At 45.6% G+C, this 18,205-nt stretch overlaps 4 protein-coding genes and 1 pseudogene across 13 annotated transcripts in view; 4 read left to right on the top strand and 1 right to left on the bottom strand.

Moving 5' to 3' along the window:
- LOC6537954 (mucin-17) overlaps nucleotides 1-8,528 on the top strand; it is a 30,224-nt gene extending 21,696 nt beyond the window's left edge. For 4 of the 10 annotated variants that reach the window (XM_039376179.1, XM_039376178.1, XM_039376180.2 and 1 more), the window contains exons 6-10: nucleotides 2,856-5,230; nucleotides 5,292-5,385; nucleotides 5,460-5,810; nucleotides 6,073-6,472; nucleotides 7,174-8,528. In XM_039376179.1, coding sequence (XP_039232113.1) covers nucleotides 2,856-5,230; nucleotides 5,292-5,385; nucleotides 5,460-5,810; nucleotides 6,073-6,472; nucleotides 7,174-7,687 — 3,734 coding nt within the window. In that variant the 3' untranslated portion in view covers nucleotides 7,688-8,528. Of the gene's footprint in view, nucleotides 1-2,855; nucleotides 5,231-5,291; nucleotides 5,386-5,459; nucleotides 5,811-5,915; nucleotides 6,045-6,072; nucleotides 6,473-7,173 lie in introns of those variants that run through there. The other 6 variants (XM_039376183.1, XM_039376182.1, XM_039376184.1 and 3 more) reach the window with 6 other exon arrangements.
- Nucleotides 8,090-9,777, bottom strand: LOC6537953 (annotated as a pseudogene).
- Nucleotides 9,778-10,160: 383 nt separating this feature from the next.
- LOC6537952 (bromodomain-containing protein 3) lies at nucleotides 10,161-11,911 on the top strand. Its single transcript, XM_002098453.4, has one exon. It carries the CDS (start codon nucleotides 10,161-10,163, stop codon nucleotides 11,766-11,768), a length of 1,608 nt encoding a protein of 535 aa, XP_002098489.1. The 3' UTR covers nucleotides 11,769-11,911.
- Nucleotides 11,912-12,045: 134 nt separating this feature from the next.
- On the top strand, nucleotides 12,046-12,737 carry LOC6537951 (transcription initiation factor IIA subunit 2). Its single transcript, XM_002098452.4, has 2 exons — nucleotides 12,046-12,231; nucleotides 12,312-12,737. The coding sequence occupies exons 1-2, from the start codon at nucleotides 12,160-12,162 to the stop codon at nucleotides 12,558-12,560; spliced, it is 321 nt and encodes a 106-aa protein (XP_002098488.1). The 5' UTR covers nucleotides 12,046-12,159; the 3' UTR covers nucleotides 12,561-12,737.
- Nucleotides 12,738-13,115: 378 nt separating this feature from the next.
- Nucleotides 13,116-18,205, top strand: part of LOC6537949 (protein pellino) — a 30,137-nt gene continuing 25,047 nt past the window's right edge. The window contains exons 1-2 of the mRNA XM_002098450.4: nucleotides 13,116-13,471; nucleotides 14,015-14,149. Coding sequence (XP_002098486.1) covers nucleotides 14,139-14,149 — 11 coding nt within the window. The 5' untranslated portion in view covers nucleotides 13,116-13,471; nucleotides 14,015-14,138. The remainder of the gene's footprint in view (nucleotides 13,472-14,014; nucleotides 14,150-18,205) is intronic.

Raw genomic sequence — 18,205 nt, 5'->3', positions numbered from 1 at the left:
GCGAAAAGTGCAGGCTGGGCCAAGGAAAATCCTAAGCAAAGCAAAATGGAGCACAGCAGGAACTGCACACAAACACACTATCACCCAGCACACACAGGCACACCCCATCGCATTTGTGCACACACACACACACACAGTTGGGGTCAGCTGAATGTCCTTAAAGAATTTCAGATTTGGTAAAAACTTAAATTTTTTCTGATTTCTACTACAAAGCAAGCTCAACTGAGCAATGAGCTAAGAAGTAAGTCTGTTTGTAAGTCTAGTTTGTTGCCACATAGATAGTAACATATGTATATTCAATAATATATTCCTATAGGATTTTATTATTTTCTTCATTTATTTTTCTACTCTGCATCTCTACATCTACTAATCACCAATTACAAACTTGAAAGGTGTCTAATCAAAATCAAATTTGGCACTGCTAGTAATTTGACCTCACCTGTTAGGGCACACATGTATGCACTATGTATGTATGTGCGTGTGTGTGTGGTTGTGCAAACAGTTGCAGTGGAAAAGGTGCTCGATGTTGACTGTGGCTGCTGCCAAGTGAAAAACGATGCCTAGACAATGATAAAGTGAAACTGCACACACACAAACACACACAGAAAGACGGTGGGGGAGGGGAACTGCAGCTGGGAGGGTGAGAGATACAGATGGATATACACCAGGATGCCGGGGGATGGGGGGGAGGTTCAAGGAAATAAAAGGATAAAATCGCAAGGCGAGCGAGCGAGCAAACAAACTCAGCGAAAGCTACGAGTTCAACAAGCTTAAAACAGCACAGTGTATAGGTGGTTTTGGGCCACGGATGGGATGGGTTGATGATGGGATGATGATAGGATGGGATGGGATGGGTTTGTGTGAGCATTGGCAGGAAGTGCATTTCGGATGCTCTCCACCCGTTTGTCGTCTGTTTGTTGTCTCCTCCTTGCCAGATTCCACCACCACCGCTCCACCGAAACTTCAGCTTGTTTTGATTTTGTCTTTTGTGTGACCAGTCAAAGGAAGTTAACGCGCTCCAAACAAAAACCAGAGCGTTAGTCAAAGACATATCCCACCCGCAATTCACTTGGCTTTCCCAAGCTCTCCTCGGATTTTCCGACCAACAGCTGCAGGCGCTTTAAGTCGGACAGAGCTGGATGATAAATAAATGTTATGTTTATTAAAGACCCCCGACTGCTGGGAAACATTTACACTTGAGAACGCCGTGAGCGTTTCGGACAGCTCGCATTTGGAATGGGATTTCAACGTGGGATTGGGTTTTGGATATATACAAAGACACAGCTTCTTGAAGGTGACACAAAATGGGGAAAACTACAAAAGTTCAGCGTTGATTCCAGTGACTCAGGAAGCCAATTAGCAAGATATACAAAACTTTGCCCACTGAAAATAGAATTTTGCATCGGGAATGGAATGATTTTTAGGTGGGGTATATCTGCTGTAAAGAAAATGTGGTATTTATGATTAAATATTTGTTGGAATGTGGATTTTTTTCTTTTCTTTCGCAACTCAAAAGTTAAAAGAGTTACTTTTAATACAAGAAATACTTTCATCTTCTCTTTTTGCTGAATTTTTTGAAGGGTATGAATTATTCGTGCTGTAGTTATATTGAATTCCATCTGCAATCATCCGGGAAGCACTTGCAAAAACTTTTATTCTATTGACACCGCACCAATTCAGCATCCGCACTTTCCTGCATTCCGAACTGCTCCCTCATATCTGCAACTGCCGCAGGCTGTCGGAGTTTTTGAAAGGGTTTTTCTTCCAGCAATTCAAAGCAATTTGATTTCCATTTGAGATATTTGCCCGCCGAGTGCAAGGAAAAAGGAAAACAACTGCAAAACTGTTGCCAATTTGGGGGAAAAAAGGTTCTCGCAGTTCGCAACTCGCACATTCATTCATGAGTTCGTGGCGGTGGAGATGGAGATGGAGTTGGAGATGTAGATGAAGTAGGCGTGGCAGGGGCGAGGTGGACAAGGGACAGAGCTCAGCAGTTGGGCAAACATTTGGCAAACATTGTTAAAAACTTTAAAATGAAAAGGTTAATTGAAACAAAAGGGACTTGATGGCAAAAGTTTAACCGAGCGCGTCCACTGCGTACCGCCTACCAGCCACGCCCCCCCCCCGCCCATTTGCACCACCACCATTTGAACTGAAGCAGACACTCGCAATCCTCCAGGCGGGTGGAAAGTCCAATCAGCGTCGCATTAAAAACCCCGCACAAAGCAAAACTTTTCCACGATTTAGAAAATTTCGCGAGCCATCGCAGATAATGGGGGTAATATCACCAGAAGGTGGCGCTTTGGTGGTGCTGGTGCTGTGGTGGTGGTGCAAAAGTTGGTCAGACTGCGGTCTGTGTGGGTGTGGCAAGTATTTGCGAATCTTTGCCCTGGGTAAATGAATTTAAATTCTCTGTGGCCGGCTTTGTTCGCATTGTGCGTATTCATTTTTATTTTTCTAAGGGATGCATCCCTTTTTATTTTTTTTTTTTTTTTGGGTAAAGCTTTTTAATTATAAGTCTGCTATTATATGCTTACGATGGGTAAAAAATATAAAAAAGAAGCAGCCACTGATGATGTCCCACCTAAACCCATTTTCCGTTTGCGGCACTTGCCGCACGTTTGTGTGTTCTGATTTGGGGATTCCACTGGTCGCCCCGCATGCCCCACTTGCACCACCAGCAAACTCGCAGTTTAGAGGACCTTTTGTGTGTGTGGGTGGGTGGGTGTTTTTGGTTTTGGGCGGGTGGACACGTTGCGGGCACTTTAAGGACACGACGCGCTTTGCATACACAAACTGAGGATGTCTTGACCTTTCACTGACTTTGCCTTTTCAATTTGTTGCTCCATTTGCAGACGCTGATTGCCACAAGTACGGCAATAACAAATTACCTGCCTCAAATCGGACGGCGACCACGCCTACGCCCACGCCAGCTCCAACGCCCCCGCCTCAGCATTCAACTAGTCAAGCATTAGCATTAGGCGGCGTTCCAGTTGGCGGACACCAGTCCAAGCGTCCAACTGGTGGCCATGTGATAAAGCAGCCATCCTCCGTTCTTGGGCCACCATCCACGCCGGCCATGGCTGCCGGTGGAGCGGTCACAGTCATCCAACAGCAGCAACCCAACTTTAAGGACGATCCTGCTGGCTATCTGCAACAGCAAACAGCACTGCTGCACACCAGCCTTGGAGTCGGTTTGGATGCAACGAAAACGGCGCCGGGAACTGCCACTGCGAGAGCTCTGCCCCAAGAACCCATCGTTCACAGCTCGCAGCAGCTGCAGCAGCAGCAGCAACAAGTGCAGCAACAGCAACATCTGCAGCAGCTGCAGCGCCAAAAGATCCGTCGTCTGTCGCTCTTCGGGAAATGGGAAACGGATCCTGCACCCGCCCCCAACTCGCAACCAACAAGTGGAACACGAACACTGCAAGTGGATGCTGCCGCCTTCGCACGCCCCCAGAAACCACAGATCACTGGCGTAACACTGGTGCCAGCTCCCCAGGAGTCTCCCGTATCGAGTAGCGCAGCCGAGACGCTAGAGAAGCGACCCGAGCAGGTGGGCGCCATATCCACCAGTCACGAGAGTCCGCGGCAGAGTCTATCGTCGCCCACGGATTCGGTTGACTCGGCTAAGAGCACGCCCTCAGCTTCACCTAAACCCCAAACGCATGTGCCACTGCAGCCGCAGTTGCTGCAGATGCGTCCGCATCTCCAGGCGAATCTTTCCGCTCAAGCGCCCGTCAGTGTGCCCGCCCACGTGCGGGTTATGCGCCAGCAGCAGGCTCAGATCATTCCCGGCCAGCGATTGCCAGTGGCCAGCAGCAGTGCTGCGATGGCCACGATGACCAGGAGCATAGTGACCTCCACGGCGGGCACGAGTACGATCACAGGGCGGCCTGTGGCCACCACTTTAACCAACTCGAATCCCACTGTGGCGCAGCTGCAATCCATGGCGAATGCCATGAATGGAGCAGGTGGTGGTGGACAATTGATAATGACTTCATCGGGACAACTACTGGTCATACCGACGGCCAGCAAGCAGGCCACGCAGCATCATCGCCCTGGTCAGCCCGGACAAGGTGTCATCATCCAGCAACAGCAGCCGGCGGAGTTGCATCCCCAACCGGGTGGTGGCTATATCGTCAGCCAGCCCTCACCGGTGGCAGCGGCTAGCTCTAGCAGCAGCAGCAGCACTGTGATCTTGAACTCTGGCGGAGCCAAGCTGCTGCACCACCAGATCATCACCTCGCAAGCTGGCCAGATTAATCAAGCGACTGCAGGAGGAGCAGGAAATCAGACGCAGACGGTGCTACTCAACACACTGCCCAATGGCGGTTACATTGTCCAACAGCAACCGCAATCGCAGATGCCACAGCAGGCGGAACAGATCCTGGCGATGCCACAACCGCCGCCGGCGCAAACACTCATCATCAGCTCGCCGGACACGAAGAGAAGAGCGCGGAAGCGCAAAAGCTCTGTATGCCATACACCGCCGCCGAGTGGATCGCCCGCCAAAATCATTTCGCCCCAGATCTCGCCCAGCATCCCAAGCCAGGCACCGGCTCTGCTTCATCAGCAGTCAGCTGCAGCGGCGGCTGCTGCACCACAATTCCAACAGCAATTCCAATTGAGTCCTGGCATTCAGGGCATCGTCGTAAACAAACCGAATCCTCCACAGCCTCAGCAGCCACAACAGCTTCTGCTCCAGAACGGTCAAATCTTGCAACAGGTTAATCTCATTGGACAGCAGCTTCTTATGCCGGCCGGACTGGTGATGGGACCGGATGCCACACTTTTACAGATCCAGAATATGCCCGCAACCAGTTTGATGACGCCGCAGGGTCCCGTGATGCTGAGAACGCCATCGCCACAAAACAAGCCCTCCTTCATTTCCCCGAGTGCCGGGGGACAACAGTACTTAGTGGGCGCCAATGGACAGTTGAGTCCCATCGGTCAGATCTACTCCACGCCCATGGGTCTGGTCATGCCAACCGGTCAGCAAGGAGGTGCATCCTTTGTGCAGGCTAGTCCCACGACAACAACAATACAGATCCAGCAGCAGCCAGCCCCGCAGCCTACGCAGATCAGTTTACAGCCAGCACAGGCCACCTACATGACCGAGACGGTGATGAGTCGCCAGGGAACGGCCGCCAGTCCGCCGGACACAACCACCTGTAGTCCACGCAGTCCGGAGCGACCTTCCAGCCATCGAAGCAGTGGCAGCGATATGGTAAGTTCCTGTAAATGGCTTTCTCTCCACGATTCTCTCTAATCACTTTTGTCTTCGGTAGGTGCAATGCGTATCCAGTTCGGAGCCGGATGCAGCTGTCTCTCCACAAAGTAGTGAAAGTCGGCAGTCACCCTCTTCGACGGACTGTGAGAGGAGTAAGTGCATCTTCTACAATAGGAACCCCATTTTAATGAACCCTTAATAATAACATTTACTCTTTAACCACTAGGCATTTGTAAGAACAATGTGTTTACCCAGCCCAGTGGGATCTACAAGCACTCGGAGCCAAAGATCAGACGCATCCACATTACCTCGCAGACGTCGGCGGAGAATGGAATTAGCCTGATGCAGGGACAAGGTATGCGACTGGCGACATCTAACACAAACTCCACCTCCGCATCCATGTCAATAACATCGTCATCGTCGGCACCACAACTAACCACAACTGCTATGGCTGGTCAACGCCAGCTTCTGCACCGCCAGCAGGCCGTGCACCTACACACATCTCCAAACATCTCCAACAGCCATCCAACAAACACCTTCCTTCATAGCCACAAAGTAGTTAACTTTGACTACCAGGGTAAGGCCCCTTCGCTGACCAGCACTAATTGCATCCACACGCTAACCCACCAACACAACACCACCACCCATTTGGCTACTGCATGATCGCTTGCACCACCTCCAGCACCTGCACCCGCACCCGCACCTGCACCTGCACCTTTATTTAGTTTATAATCTCTACCCTCCGTCTGTACTTTGCTGGGTGCTGGGATCACCATTGCCCCCGAGTAACCAAATTCGTAGTCCTAGTTTCTATGAGTGTGTGTGTGTGCCTTTCGTAGAGTCGCCCACCACAACGCAGCTGCTTACATCAGTTCCAACTGCTCCACCAACAGTGGAGAAGACGACAATCAGGACGCCCACGAAACGTTCGCGTCGCCCGCAACGTGGGGCTGCGCGTGCGGCGCCCTCGACGTCCGATAGAAGTTTCCAGCTGCCACCACGATCCTTTGCCATTGGGGAGCTGATATGGGGTCCGGCTCGGGGCCATCCCGCCTGGCCCGGCAAGATCGTCAAGATGCCAGACGGAGTGTGCACGCCGTCGCAGCAGTTCGATCACGTCTGGGTTCAGTGGTTCGGCGGCGGCGGGCGTTCGACCTCCGAACTGATTCCGGTCAACTCATTGCAGAGTCTCTCCGAGGGTCTGGAAGCACATCACAAGGCCCAGAAGGATACGAGAAAGTGAGCATCGATAAGGGGTGGGAATTGCTGGGAAAGATCAGGGGGCGAAACTGTTTATTGAAGTTCATATTTAAAAAAGGCAGCATTTCAGGAAACCTTCGGCTTTAGGTGAACACCAGACCAGCCCTGTAGTTAGTTATTGTACGAATTTGAAAATATTTTGTAAACTTTATTTTATATTTTTAAGCAATGCGTCTTTACCTGTACTTTGTAGTTTATTCTTGCATATTGTATGAGAGCCAAAGTTGCCAATTTTTCGTTTATTTTTGTATACAAAGTATTTGTATTTAATTTGCTTAAGACACATTTAGAAAATTTTTTAGTTTGTTTATGCAGCCTTTATCAAACCTTGAAATCGTAGCTATGTCTAGAAAATTGAAAATTTTATATTAATAACTGTGCAATTTAGCGATAAATTGGCATTTAAGTGCATTATTAATTAATTTAATCATTGTTTACATTTTTGACTTTTAATTTGCTAATTAATATTCTTGTTTCTTTTTTTAAATGCGCTGAACCAAATCCAAAAAATTAAACCATGCCCTGCCAACACCCCAACGTGTATAACTCTGTGTGTGTATGCATAATCATCATCATCATCATGACCAACAACAACAACCCCACTCGAAAATGAAAAACCCAAAATCCGAACCCAACCAAAAACTCAACCACATACACACACTCACCATGCGACCACAAAGGAGCCGCAAACTGAACTCGCAGCTCGAGCGGGCCATACAAGAAGCAATGACTGAGTTGGATAACATTTCAGCCTCCACAACACCCGCAGCCACATCCTCGTCATCAGCAACCATCGCTGCTGTTCCCGCATCAGCAGGACCTGCAGCTGTGATTGCCGGACAGCAGCAGCAGTATCAGCAGCAACAACAGCAACAACAGCAGCAACAGCAGCAGTCGCCCTCTTCAACGAACAACAAAATAAATGGACTCGCGCGGAGCAAGCGGCAGGCGAACACAAGTGGGGCCAGCATGGTGCTGACCACCAGCACGGCGGCCACATTGAGTGGCCTCTTCAATCAGCAGCGAGCCAAACCCATACGCATTGCGCCGGCTCCACCGGTGGTCACAACGGGCACGGGAAACATTGGAACGATACCAGCATCTGGAGCAGCAGCAGCACTAGCAGCATCAGCAGCTTCAGCTGGAACCGGGAACACTTTGGCCCGTTCCGAGATCCTAAAGCTGGCCAAATGACCAGCGCTGTCGACGTTGTCGTCGACATCCAGCTACACCCTCGTTATCGGGCATAAGTAGTGGGCGGCAGGAGGAGGAGAAGGAGGAGATGCCGCCAGGCCATACATATAGATATCCATATGCGACGATACGAGTACATAGAGTTTAGTGTTAGGTGTCAGGCCTCAGCTTTGGAGTTTGTTGTTTTGTATTCTTTAACAGACTCCCCGCTTAGTTGCGTCGCTGGGCGGCGCGCGCCACACTTTCGAAATAGACAATAATAAGGCAGCAAGATGATGTTAATGAAAATCAAGTTACAAAGAGCAGTTCTAACAATTAGCGATAGGTTTGGCTTCTTAGACAAGCGCCTCGGCGCAAAATTTGCGTTGTTTTGTATATAGTAAGCACCCCAAGCAACAGATGTTCGTATTTAAGTATTTATTTATTGCATATAAATTCTTGGTTTCTATAGGTTTTGTTTTCGTTGCAATTTATAGACCTACCAATTATTTGTATAAATAGGTAACCTAAGCTGATACTTAGCCACTAAGTTTAAAGAACATCCAAAACAATTACATTTGCCTTGTCAAGCAAATAATATCAAATCAAAAGCAGCTACTGATTTTCATTTATTGTGATTGCACAAATTGTTTTTTAAACTCTAGAAGAACAAATTATTTATGTCAAACACAAACAACAAAAAATACCATGAGAAAATTAGAACGGGTTGAGATAAATTATATTTATAAATTGTTATTATTTATTTAGTTGAAACTATTGTAAAATTATAATTGTAAAACAAAAAATGAAATCACACTTAGCGGAACCACACGGAGCAAATAAAAAGTAAAAAACAAGAGAATTAAATTGTGTTTAGTATCCACTACTCGTTGATTAAATTGTAAAGGAAGGAACACTCCTCACATTGTTTGGCAAATACCACAAAACTACTCAGAAGCAGAAGTGAGAAAATACGGCTGCTCATTTTAAGTTCAACTGGGCCGCGGGAAGTTTAAGATAAAACTAGCACATGAGCAGGTATTTAAATCTATAGATTATTTTTATTAAAGGTTTTCTTATCTGCGCAAGTCTGGAAAGCAGATCTGTCGGAACTAGAATCTAACTGCCTGCATTTTTACTGATCAGACTTATCTGAAAATCGTTTTTGGAACTAGCTGCGTCCAGAATTGGCCAACTCTGCTTTTATCCAATCCCCAAAATAGTGCACCCTGGTGTACAAACTGGGAATATCTGGAGTATCACAAGCGAGTCCCACTGAAGTGATTCCCATGACTTGGTATCGGCATCCATTACCGGTATGGGCAATTAACAGCGGACCACCCGAATCCCCATTACACGTGTCCTTATGCACCGGGGACCCAACGCACAACTGGCTCGCCGCATGGTATCCTTGGGGACAATCCTCGTTCGGATAGGTGGTGTCGCTACAAGAGCGATTATAGTTTTGAAGCTCCACCTCCCTCAGCTCCTTGGACGCTTCGAACTCGTCGAATCTCTTCTGACCCCAACCGATGGCATGCTGGCATCTTGTAAGGTCCAAAGGTTACCTGTTTGCGCAAACGAACGAGACCAATATCGTTGTACAGAATGGGATACTGAAAGTTGGGATGAGCCTTTATTTCAAGAACTTCCATGTCCTGCGGTTCAGCGTCGTCCTCGTCGGTGTCGAAAACTAGTTCGCCAAGTCGCACAATGTTCACAATTCCACTGCGAAATAAATATTAATTTATGCATTGTTGTATTAAATTACTTTATAAGTCTGAGTAAAAGCAGTGAGCACCCGTTAGAACTAACTGGTGACTTATCAGTGTGCCTCCACAAAACCACTTGGTTTGATTCGCCCTGGAGCTGTGATGACCCAGTCGAGCGGCCATGGGAAACTGTTTTGGAAGGGCTGCAGTACCCCCAACTACAACAGTCCCTGAAGTTCCACCTGAGAAAGGAGCTCTATCACTTATACTAGACGATTGACACCTATCGGAAGTAAGCTCACTGTGAATGTCACATATTCTAACCAGGCCTATGTAACACAAAAAAGTCAGAGACAAGTTCCAGCTGCTCATTTTATATTTTCTACTGTGCAGCTGCAGCCAACGAAGACTCAAATGTAACTAAAATCAATGATTGATTATGATTTTATATAAGCACAACCGGCTCATCTTATCTATTAAGAATTCTCGAGGAAATCGCAAACAGACAACAAGATTAATTTCTGCTGAGATTGTGAATGGCATACCTTGTGCATTCTAATTAAATTGAAATCACATCATCATTGACTCAAATGTCAAGAGGTAATAGTAGAGTATGGCGCAAGTAAGTTCAGTAAGGTCCGGTATTTCGAGCTGAAAGGAGCTGTGAATTATTGGTTGTACAAAGAGTAAGCATTTGAAATATTTTAGATTATACTTCATATGCTAGAGAACTACTTTACAAAAGGCAAACATTCCGAGTTCGTTGAGCTTGCAAGCCAACAATGCATAAACTCAAGTTGAAGAACAAACAGCCTCCGCCGCGCAATGAGCCAACTCTACAGCCGGTTAATGGCATCGTGCAGCCGCCAGTCATTCCGCCGCCGAATCGTCCTGGCCGCAGGACCAATGTGCTGGAGGATCTCAAGTCCGTGCTGAACTTCATCTGGCGCAGTCGCTGTTCCTATCACTTTCGCCATCCCGTCGATGCGGTGAGCCTGGGTGTGCCCGACTACCATGCGGTGGTCAAGCATCCGATGGACTTGAGTACGATCAGGAAGCGGCTGCACAACAACTACTACTGGCAGGCGAGCGAGGCTCTGGAGGATTTCAAGCTGATATTCGAGAACTGCATGATGTACAATCTGGAGGGCTCACCGGTTCATCAGGCGGGTAAGGACCTGAAGGAGGCCTTCAACACGCGCCTGGCCTCCATCGATTTGAGCAAGGAGGTGGAACTAAAGCCGAAATCCGAAAAGCGCAAGAGAAAAGCTACCGACTCGCTGGATGCGGGCACGACTCCAATGGCGCCACCACCACCTCGAGCTGCGAGTAATTATCCTGGCCACTGGCCCTCAGGTCGTTCCCCATGGCACTGCCCTCCAGCGATTCCTGGGGTGCCAGCGTTCCGAAATTTCGTGCCTCCCAACTTGATTCCATCGTTTATGCCCGACTCCTTGGTGAATCCCGTGACATCTATGCTTCCGATTTCAACAATGATGAATCCGATATTCAAGAATACTTGGGAGGTAAAAAGGGCAGTGGATCCACCGCCTGAGCAACCGGCCACATCGCAGGTTGCCTTCCGTCCCATTGTCTTGCCACCACCCTTGACTTCATCGCCAATCGAACCCATCATGATGCCCTTGCCCAAGTGGCCAACGCCACCACCAGCTGAGCCGCCAGCTCCATCGCCATTACCGCCTCCAAAGCCCACGCCACCCGTTATCATCTGCTACAAGTCTCTGGACCGATTGATTGAGAAGAGCCACTCGGATCATCTTCTGAAGTCGATGGTGAAGCGAAAGCGCAAGCAGATTACTTGGGCTTTTAATCACGCTGACTACTGGCGAAGATACTCCCAGAATCCGGACTACGACCACGATCGCGAAGAGAAGCTCGATTGGAAGATACTCCAGGAGCGCTTGGACTCCGATAATTTCGAGAGCTTTGATGGATTCGTTAGCTCTGTGCGAAAGATGTTCCAGAACGCATTGCGTTGCTTTCCGGAAGACGGATTGGTCAAGACTTCGGTGAAGAAAACCAATGAGATCTTTGAGAAAAGGCTGCCCAAGTACAAGGAGTTGATTGCCACGGCCAAGGACAAGGGACGTGTACTGGTGGCCAGCAAGGAAAAGGATTTTCGTGCCGCGGAAACCCTGAACATTAAACAAGAAAAGGTGGATCAGAAGACTGAAAACGCTTCGATTCCAAAACCAGTAGTCATTAAAACGGAGCCAATGGATGCAACAGAACAGGAAGTGGTCAATATGGAGCCTAAGGACTTACAACAAAAAGTGGTTGCTAGTACGCAGCCGCTGGATGAACCATCCAATGCTGGCGATCAAAGTGCGACGTTTTCTCGCATGGAAATCAGTTCTATAAATGCGTAAATGCTAATTCCGTTCACAGTATTATGGTATTATTTAATGTAAGTTATCTAGTCAATAATAATAATAAACGCCTTATCACGAAGTAATAACATTTAATAGTTAAATTCCTATTTAAAATAAAACGGTCAAGCACCAAGGCGCCATCAAGTGTTTTAATTTCGCCGTTACCCATGCGCCACCTTTCGTTTAACAACGCAACTAAATAGAAATAGGGTGACCAGTAGTCTTGCAGTCTGGCAGCGCTGCAGCTCTAGTGCTGCTAAGTGTTTCGTTCTCACAACCTTTGCAACACTAATCTGTTGCTTCGCATTAAAAATTTTTGCCCGACTTGACGAGTTCGTAGAAAAGTCTGAGAAGAAAACGCAGATAAGTCGGAATCAAGACAGCTACCATGTCATACCAACTGTACCGCAACACCACGCTCGGAAACACCCTGCAGGAGAGTCTCGACGAGCTGATTCAGGTGAGTGCTGCCCCGCAAAATGGCCGCAATTCGCGCTGGCAAAGTAGAACGCATTGTAATTCCGGGTTTCCATATTGCAGTACGGCCAGATTACGCCCGGATTGGCGTTCAAGGTGCTGCTGCAGTTCGACAAGAGCATCAACAATGCCCTAAATCAGCGGGTCAAGGCCCGCGTCACCTTCAAGGCTGGAAAACTGAACACCTACCGCTTCTGCGACAATGTGTGGACACTCATGCTCAACGATGTGGAGTTCCGCGAAGTCCACGAGTTCGTCAAGGTGGACAAGGTCAAGATCGTGGCCTGCGACGGCAAGAGCGGCGAATTCTGAACACCACCGACAAGATCTGAACACGCACTATGCCCACTATACCCACTAAATACACCATTATAACCATTACAAATAGCCGTAAGATTTGTAGCCGATAAGCTGGGTTGGCCAAGGAGAACCGACCGTGTGATGCAGCAGGCATTGCCAGAAATACACTGTTAATTCATAGTTCAACAAGTCGAGAATGTTTGTTATTAATGGCGGAAAAACCAGAAAGGTTAAGGTGGGTATGTCAATAAATTGCGTTATAAAAATCATCAGTAACCAGAATGAAATTGTATTTCGTAAATGGTTCCCAAAGGCCTTAACTGAAATAAAACTATATACAGATGGAAATAAAGAAAGAAAACATGAAAATATGTCACATCATGGTAATAGATTTTTATTAATTATATTATACTAATAATTTTAGTTCAATTTGAGCGCTTAACAGAGCTCTGTAAGTCCGCTAATGGTTTGAGACCTCGCTAGATAGCGTGAAATGCTTTGCTTGGTATTTTTTAGGCACACTTTTCAGTGTAGGCGTTTCGAGTGGGCTCTCCAGTTTCGCGACCTGCAGTCACACTTGCTCCAACGAACAAAAACCACCGCCCGCATCAGCACGCATCGTTATTTGTTGTTGTCTACGCCGTTCAATCGCTGACAATTAACAACAAAACAAAAGGAACGGCAGGCACTGCCTTCGCTTTCAGAGAAAACCGCGACTGTTAACTGCCAGGCAATCGAAATCGATGCGATTTTAAATCGAAAACGCGCGCGAGATGCGGAAAAGCCAAACGCCGCGAGCTTTGTTTATGTGTATCGGAAAATAACACAGGAAAATCCCTTTAGTTTCTGTGTGCGGATGAGCCAGTGCGAAAGCAATATCAATAATATCCCAAGCAGATTGCTGAATAAATCGCATTCGAGAGGTAAAAATGCAAATCGGAGTGTGATTTTCGAGAATGTGCTAGTGTGTGTGTGGTTCGAAGTGACTAAGCGCCGCAAAGAAAGTGGAAAAGCGGAAAAGCGAGGGGACGCGGTGGTTTGTGGGGGCGGGGGCGAGAAGTGGGAAAGGGAAAAATCTAAAGTGCATTCATATTGCGTGCTAATCTCCGCCGTTTTCCACTGCAGAAACGTGAATATAATTACGGCGAAAGCGGATCAATAAAGTGATTTTTCGTGCAGTCAACGAGAAAAAGAAAAAAAATTAAAATAAAACCTTGCGTTGGCGTCGCAGCAGCAGAAAAATTCGAAACAAATTCAGCAGCGCCCTATAAAATATATAAATAAATATATGCACCCCCCTCCTCCCTTCTTGTTTTTTATGTTTTCCAATTGGACTCCTGCTGCGCCTCCATCACTTACCAAAAAAAAAAAAGAAAACAAAAAATACTTCTCGCCTTCTAGGAAGTAAAAGTCGCGTTGAAAAGCAATTAAGATTAATCCATAATATCCATATCGATTATTTAAAGGTTTGACTAAAAGATCGGCAAAATTAATTTCCGTCGCATTAAAATCTTTACATCAAAACTGGATTATAACAGATCCGTTGATATTGGCACTCAGCAGGAAAACAACTCGGGGGTAACCAACAAAATGGTGAAACGGTAAGTAATCGTTCCATAATCGTAAATGCATTTTCAGTTAGATTCAGTCTTATCAGTCAAGCCCATGTATTCCCCGATATCGGGCAATGTCGTTAACCCATTTCGACAGACCAATTAGCGTCTATGTTCGTCACAGACAGTGTTCTACAGTCAACGCCCGCTAAAGCAGAGCCATAAATAAAAACCAGTGCTATTGCTTAGAATGGTTTTATTGGAAAGTGAAAATAGCTAAATAGTAAAGATTACAAGCTTTGTTAAACTCATTTGGATTTCTTCCCTCTTGCTGAGCTTCCCTGTACTTCGTATTTAGATTTGGGTTTTGCGTTGCATTTGCCGCGCCTGTGTCGGGTCTATTGAACCCCAAAAGTCTGATAAACAATTTCACATTCTCACCGCATCCATATCTCACAAATTATAACGCAATTTGTAATTGTTTTCCTTGTGAGGTTTCCTCTTTTTTTCGGTTTCTGTTAATCGCTACTACGTCGCAATGCAAGATTGCTGTTTCTATTTGTGTGCGCATTTTGTCACTGCCTTGCTTTCTGTCCCTCCCCCCCCCAACTCCTTGTTTGCCCACCGAACAGCGGCTCCAACAACAACCAACCCCCAGCTGGGAAAAACACCCCCTTCTGGCTGCAGTTCCAGCACCCACCACCGCACCACAGCACCACCGAAATCTTCATGTTTCAGCTCTGAGAACTCCAGAACGCAACGCCACATAAATTTCGTGTGCGTTTTTCCCCAAACAAAAACAAATTGTAAAAAATACAACGCATACAGAAGGCCGTTAAGGTTCTGTTTTCAAAACCGGATCTTTACTGCCCGCGTAGAATATTATTATTCACCCATTAAGAACTGCAAGTTGCAGTCGGAAAAGTAGTAAAGTTCTTAAGTAAGGCTTGTTATATTAACGTTAAATGCCAGCCTCTTGAGATCCAACGCACAACAATAAAAAGTAATTGATTTCCAGGTATTATCGTTGTTTCCACACTTCAATTGATTAAAGTAATTTAATTAACGTTGTGCTTGTACTGTTTGAAGTTTCATGTTTTTATCAGTGGTACTTTTCATTTGGTGTTTAATGAAATTAAATTTTTTATTAGGATTTTTAAATTTTATAACAATCAAAGTTGAATATCCTAAAAATACGTTTTTCTATGAAGAGCTAAGCTATAGTATGTTTCATTACACCCTCTCTATAGAGGGTATGCTAATCTTTAGCCCAATTCAATTCCTGGGATACCCTTTTTCCAGTTGGGTTAACAGATGATGACTAGTTACCGATAACTGCTTTCTATTCCCCACCATCAAGTTCAAAGTGTTTAGGGAAATGAGAACTTTAGTGAAAAGCTCTCAATGAAAATACAAAAATAACAAAAAAAAATAGTGTTGCCAACACGGCGACGGAATGGGAATACCCCTAAACTTCAAACTGAAAGGATACAGCGCCATAACATCGTTGAGATGACAGTAAAATAGAAAAGCGGCGTTCGGTTTAACGCATGCGCCTGACGTCACGACTGCAGCGGCAGCAGCAACAACGACAACAGCAACAACATAATGTCCAAGTGGAGTTTGGGCATGCAATTTGATTTTCTACACGATTTTCAGACTTTTCATCTGCGGGCCCCCAAAATAGCAACAACAAAAACGAGGCAGCGCCTACATAAATAACTGCATACGTTGCATTCTCTTGTCCGCGCTCTCTTTCTCTCTCTCTCGTTCCCACTCCTTTGGGCTTCTCGCTCTCGCTTGCTTAATTATAGACTGTATCTAGCAATTTGAATACCCTTACTTGGGTTGTTTAGAATTAGTAAGAGTATCACTCTTCAAATTTTAACTTCTTGTCAACGGTTTAATTATATAATTTATAACCAACATATATACATATATATATTTATTATAATTACTTGTAGGGTGCAGAGAATTCGACTTTTTACCGTTAACTTCGCTTCTCGTTTTCCATTACTTTGTCGCGTTGTTTTTCGTGTTCTTGTTGCCTTCTCTGTCTTTCGTTGGTGTTGTTGTTGTTGCCCTGCTGCTATCCCAAGCAGGTTCTTCTTGTTGCATTTTTTACAGTTCTTAGGGCCTTGTTGTTGTTATTCAGTTTTTCTAGATTTTTGGTTTGTTGTTTTCGTTGTCGCGCCCCCTCAGCATCATTTCCCCTCGCCCCCTCCATGGCTGCTTTTCCACAATTTTCAGGTCTTTTTCCAACTACACTACCTGCTTGCCCCTTTTATCGATATATTTTATCACCGCGGCAGTGGGTCTTATCGATGCCGTCTCGCTCGCACTCGCACACTTCCTGCCGTTTACCTGAGTCCGCGACCTGTTCCCCATGTTGTTGTTGTTATTATTATTGTTGTTCTGCGGGTTCCTTGGTTGTTGTTGTTTTGGAAGTTGTTTGTAGTTGTTGTGGCTCTGGCGATCGTCTCGCAGGGATTTATGTACAAATCCACACAGCCTTCATGCATATGGCCGTGTCTGTTCTGTTCTGTTTTGTTCGGATCGGTGTTTATTAAATTCCACGATGCGTGCACAGGCGCGGGTAGCAGTATAGTTTCACATGAATTTAATAAAATTATTGTCGAAAAAAATTTACACAGCAAGTAAAAATCTTAGCAGCTTACGAATTGTTAGCTAATTAAGTTAGAATATGATGTGATATTTATTAATTCCGATATTTATTATTTTATCTATCATCTTACCATTACACTATGCATTATTTGTCAGCCTAATTTGTGTCCTATTATCTTGGCCGCAGCTGTGCGCTTGCATTTTCAGTTTTCAGTGGCTGCACAGCGGCCGCTCGCCTTCTGCTTGGAAATTTATTTGTCTGCACGCCGATCCCCATTATGTATGTTCATGGGTGTACATACATACATTCATTGTACATACATATATGTAGGAATGTATGGTTTGTGTGGAATAAGTCGCTTCCTTGTATTTCTGTCCATCTCTTTCCTTCGTTCCTCCATCTGTTTATTCTTTTTTGGCGATTAAAATTAAAATTTAATTCCGTCGTTCTGCAGGCTGTTATACTATGTGTGTAGTTGGTGTTGTTGTTGTTGTTGTTTGCTCTTGTCTGGCGGCTGCCATTGCCCCGTTTTTTCATTGAGCTTGGCTTTGTTTCACGGACTTCCTTGTTGTTTTCCCACTACCCATTGTCGCCCCCCTCCCCCTTTCTGCCTGCCCCTCCGACTGCAATTTTACCACCGCCTGTTGCTGCTGCGCTTAGCAACATTTTGCTTATGTTGCTCATTTGTTAAGTGCAAATTTATTTATGAAATTACAACTACCTACACACACACACACACACAAAGCCTTTCTGGCTGATTCATATGCACATACCCTCGTACAAACATAATTAACTGATATTATTCATGCCCATGACTCCAGTGAATAACGCCGGAATTACTTTGCGGACAAGGGTTGAGAGATTCTCACTTTGAGGTACTAAAAACCAACTATGTAGGCACACATATGGCATTTTGGTTTCATTAAAACATTTTAAAAATTGACAAAAAACTACTACATGTACCATCAGTATACAAACAACACTTGAAATGTCTTCAAACTGAACTTTTTATGGTTTCTATTTCTCGCAGCAAGTTTGAACCCATTTTTCTTTATCTTCTATGTACATACACATGTACATACTTTAAAGCCGACGAAATAAATATTCTTATCAGGGCGACAGGACTGAGCTTATGAAGTTGATAATTTACAACCCTTTTATCATGCAAACGATGAAATGCCAATTTTAGAAATTGGAATTTCCCTATTCCAGCTCAATTAAATGAATGAAATGTGACACAATTTAATATCAGGGGGAGTTGCAAATGCAGCGAAGCTTTCATTGTCAGTGCTATTTGAATGGGAAATTGGTAGCATCCGCCTCAGAAATTCATGCTCACCTTGACAGCTCTTTGGCTGAAAGCTTAATAAACGGAGATTAACATTTCAGGCTGTCTATTGGAGCTATCCCCCCATTTCACAGTCTTTCTTTTCGGTTGTTCTAGACTTACGAAACTGCCAGTTTGAGTTACATTTTAA

Source organism: Drosophila yakuba, chromosome 3R, assembly GCF_016746365.2.
Source record: "Drosophila yakuba strain Tai18E2 chromosome 3R, Prin_Dyak_Tai18E2_2.1, whole genome shotgun sequence".
Lineage (NCBI taxonomy): Eukaryota > Metazoa > Arthropoda > Insecta > Diptera > Drosophilidae > Drosophila > Drosophila yakuba.
Note: the sequence above shows the minus strand (reverse complement) of the source record. Positions and strands in the feature narration are given on the sequence as shown.

Bases quoted from the DNA above. Each gene is read 5' to 3' on its own strand.
- LOC6537952 (XM_002098453.4), top strand. From the start codon at position 10,161: ATGCATAAACTCAAGTTGAAGAACAAACAGCCTCCGCCGCGCAATGAG.
- LOC6537951 (XM_002098452.4), top strand. From the start codon at position 12,160: ATGTCATACCAACTGTACCGCAACACCACGCTCGGAAACACCCTGCAG. The intron at 12,232-12,311 runs GTGAGTGCTGCC...TCCATATTGCAG, and splicing joins GTCTCGACGAGCTGATTCAG to TACGGCCAGATTACGCCCGG.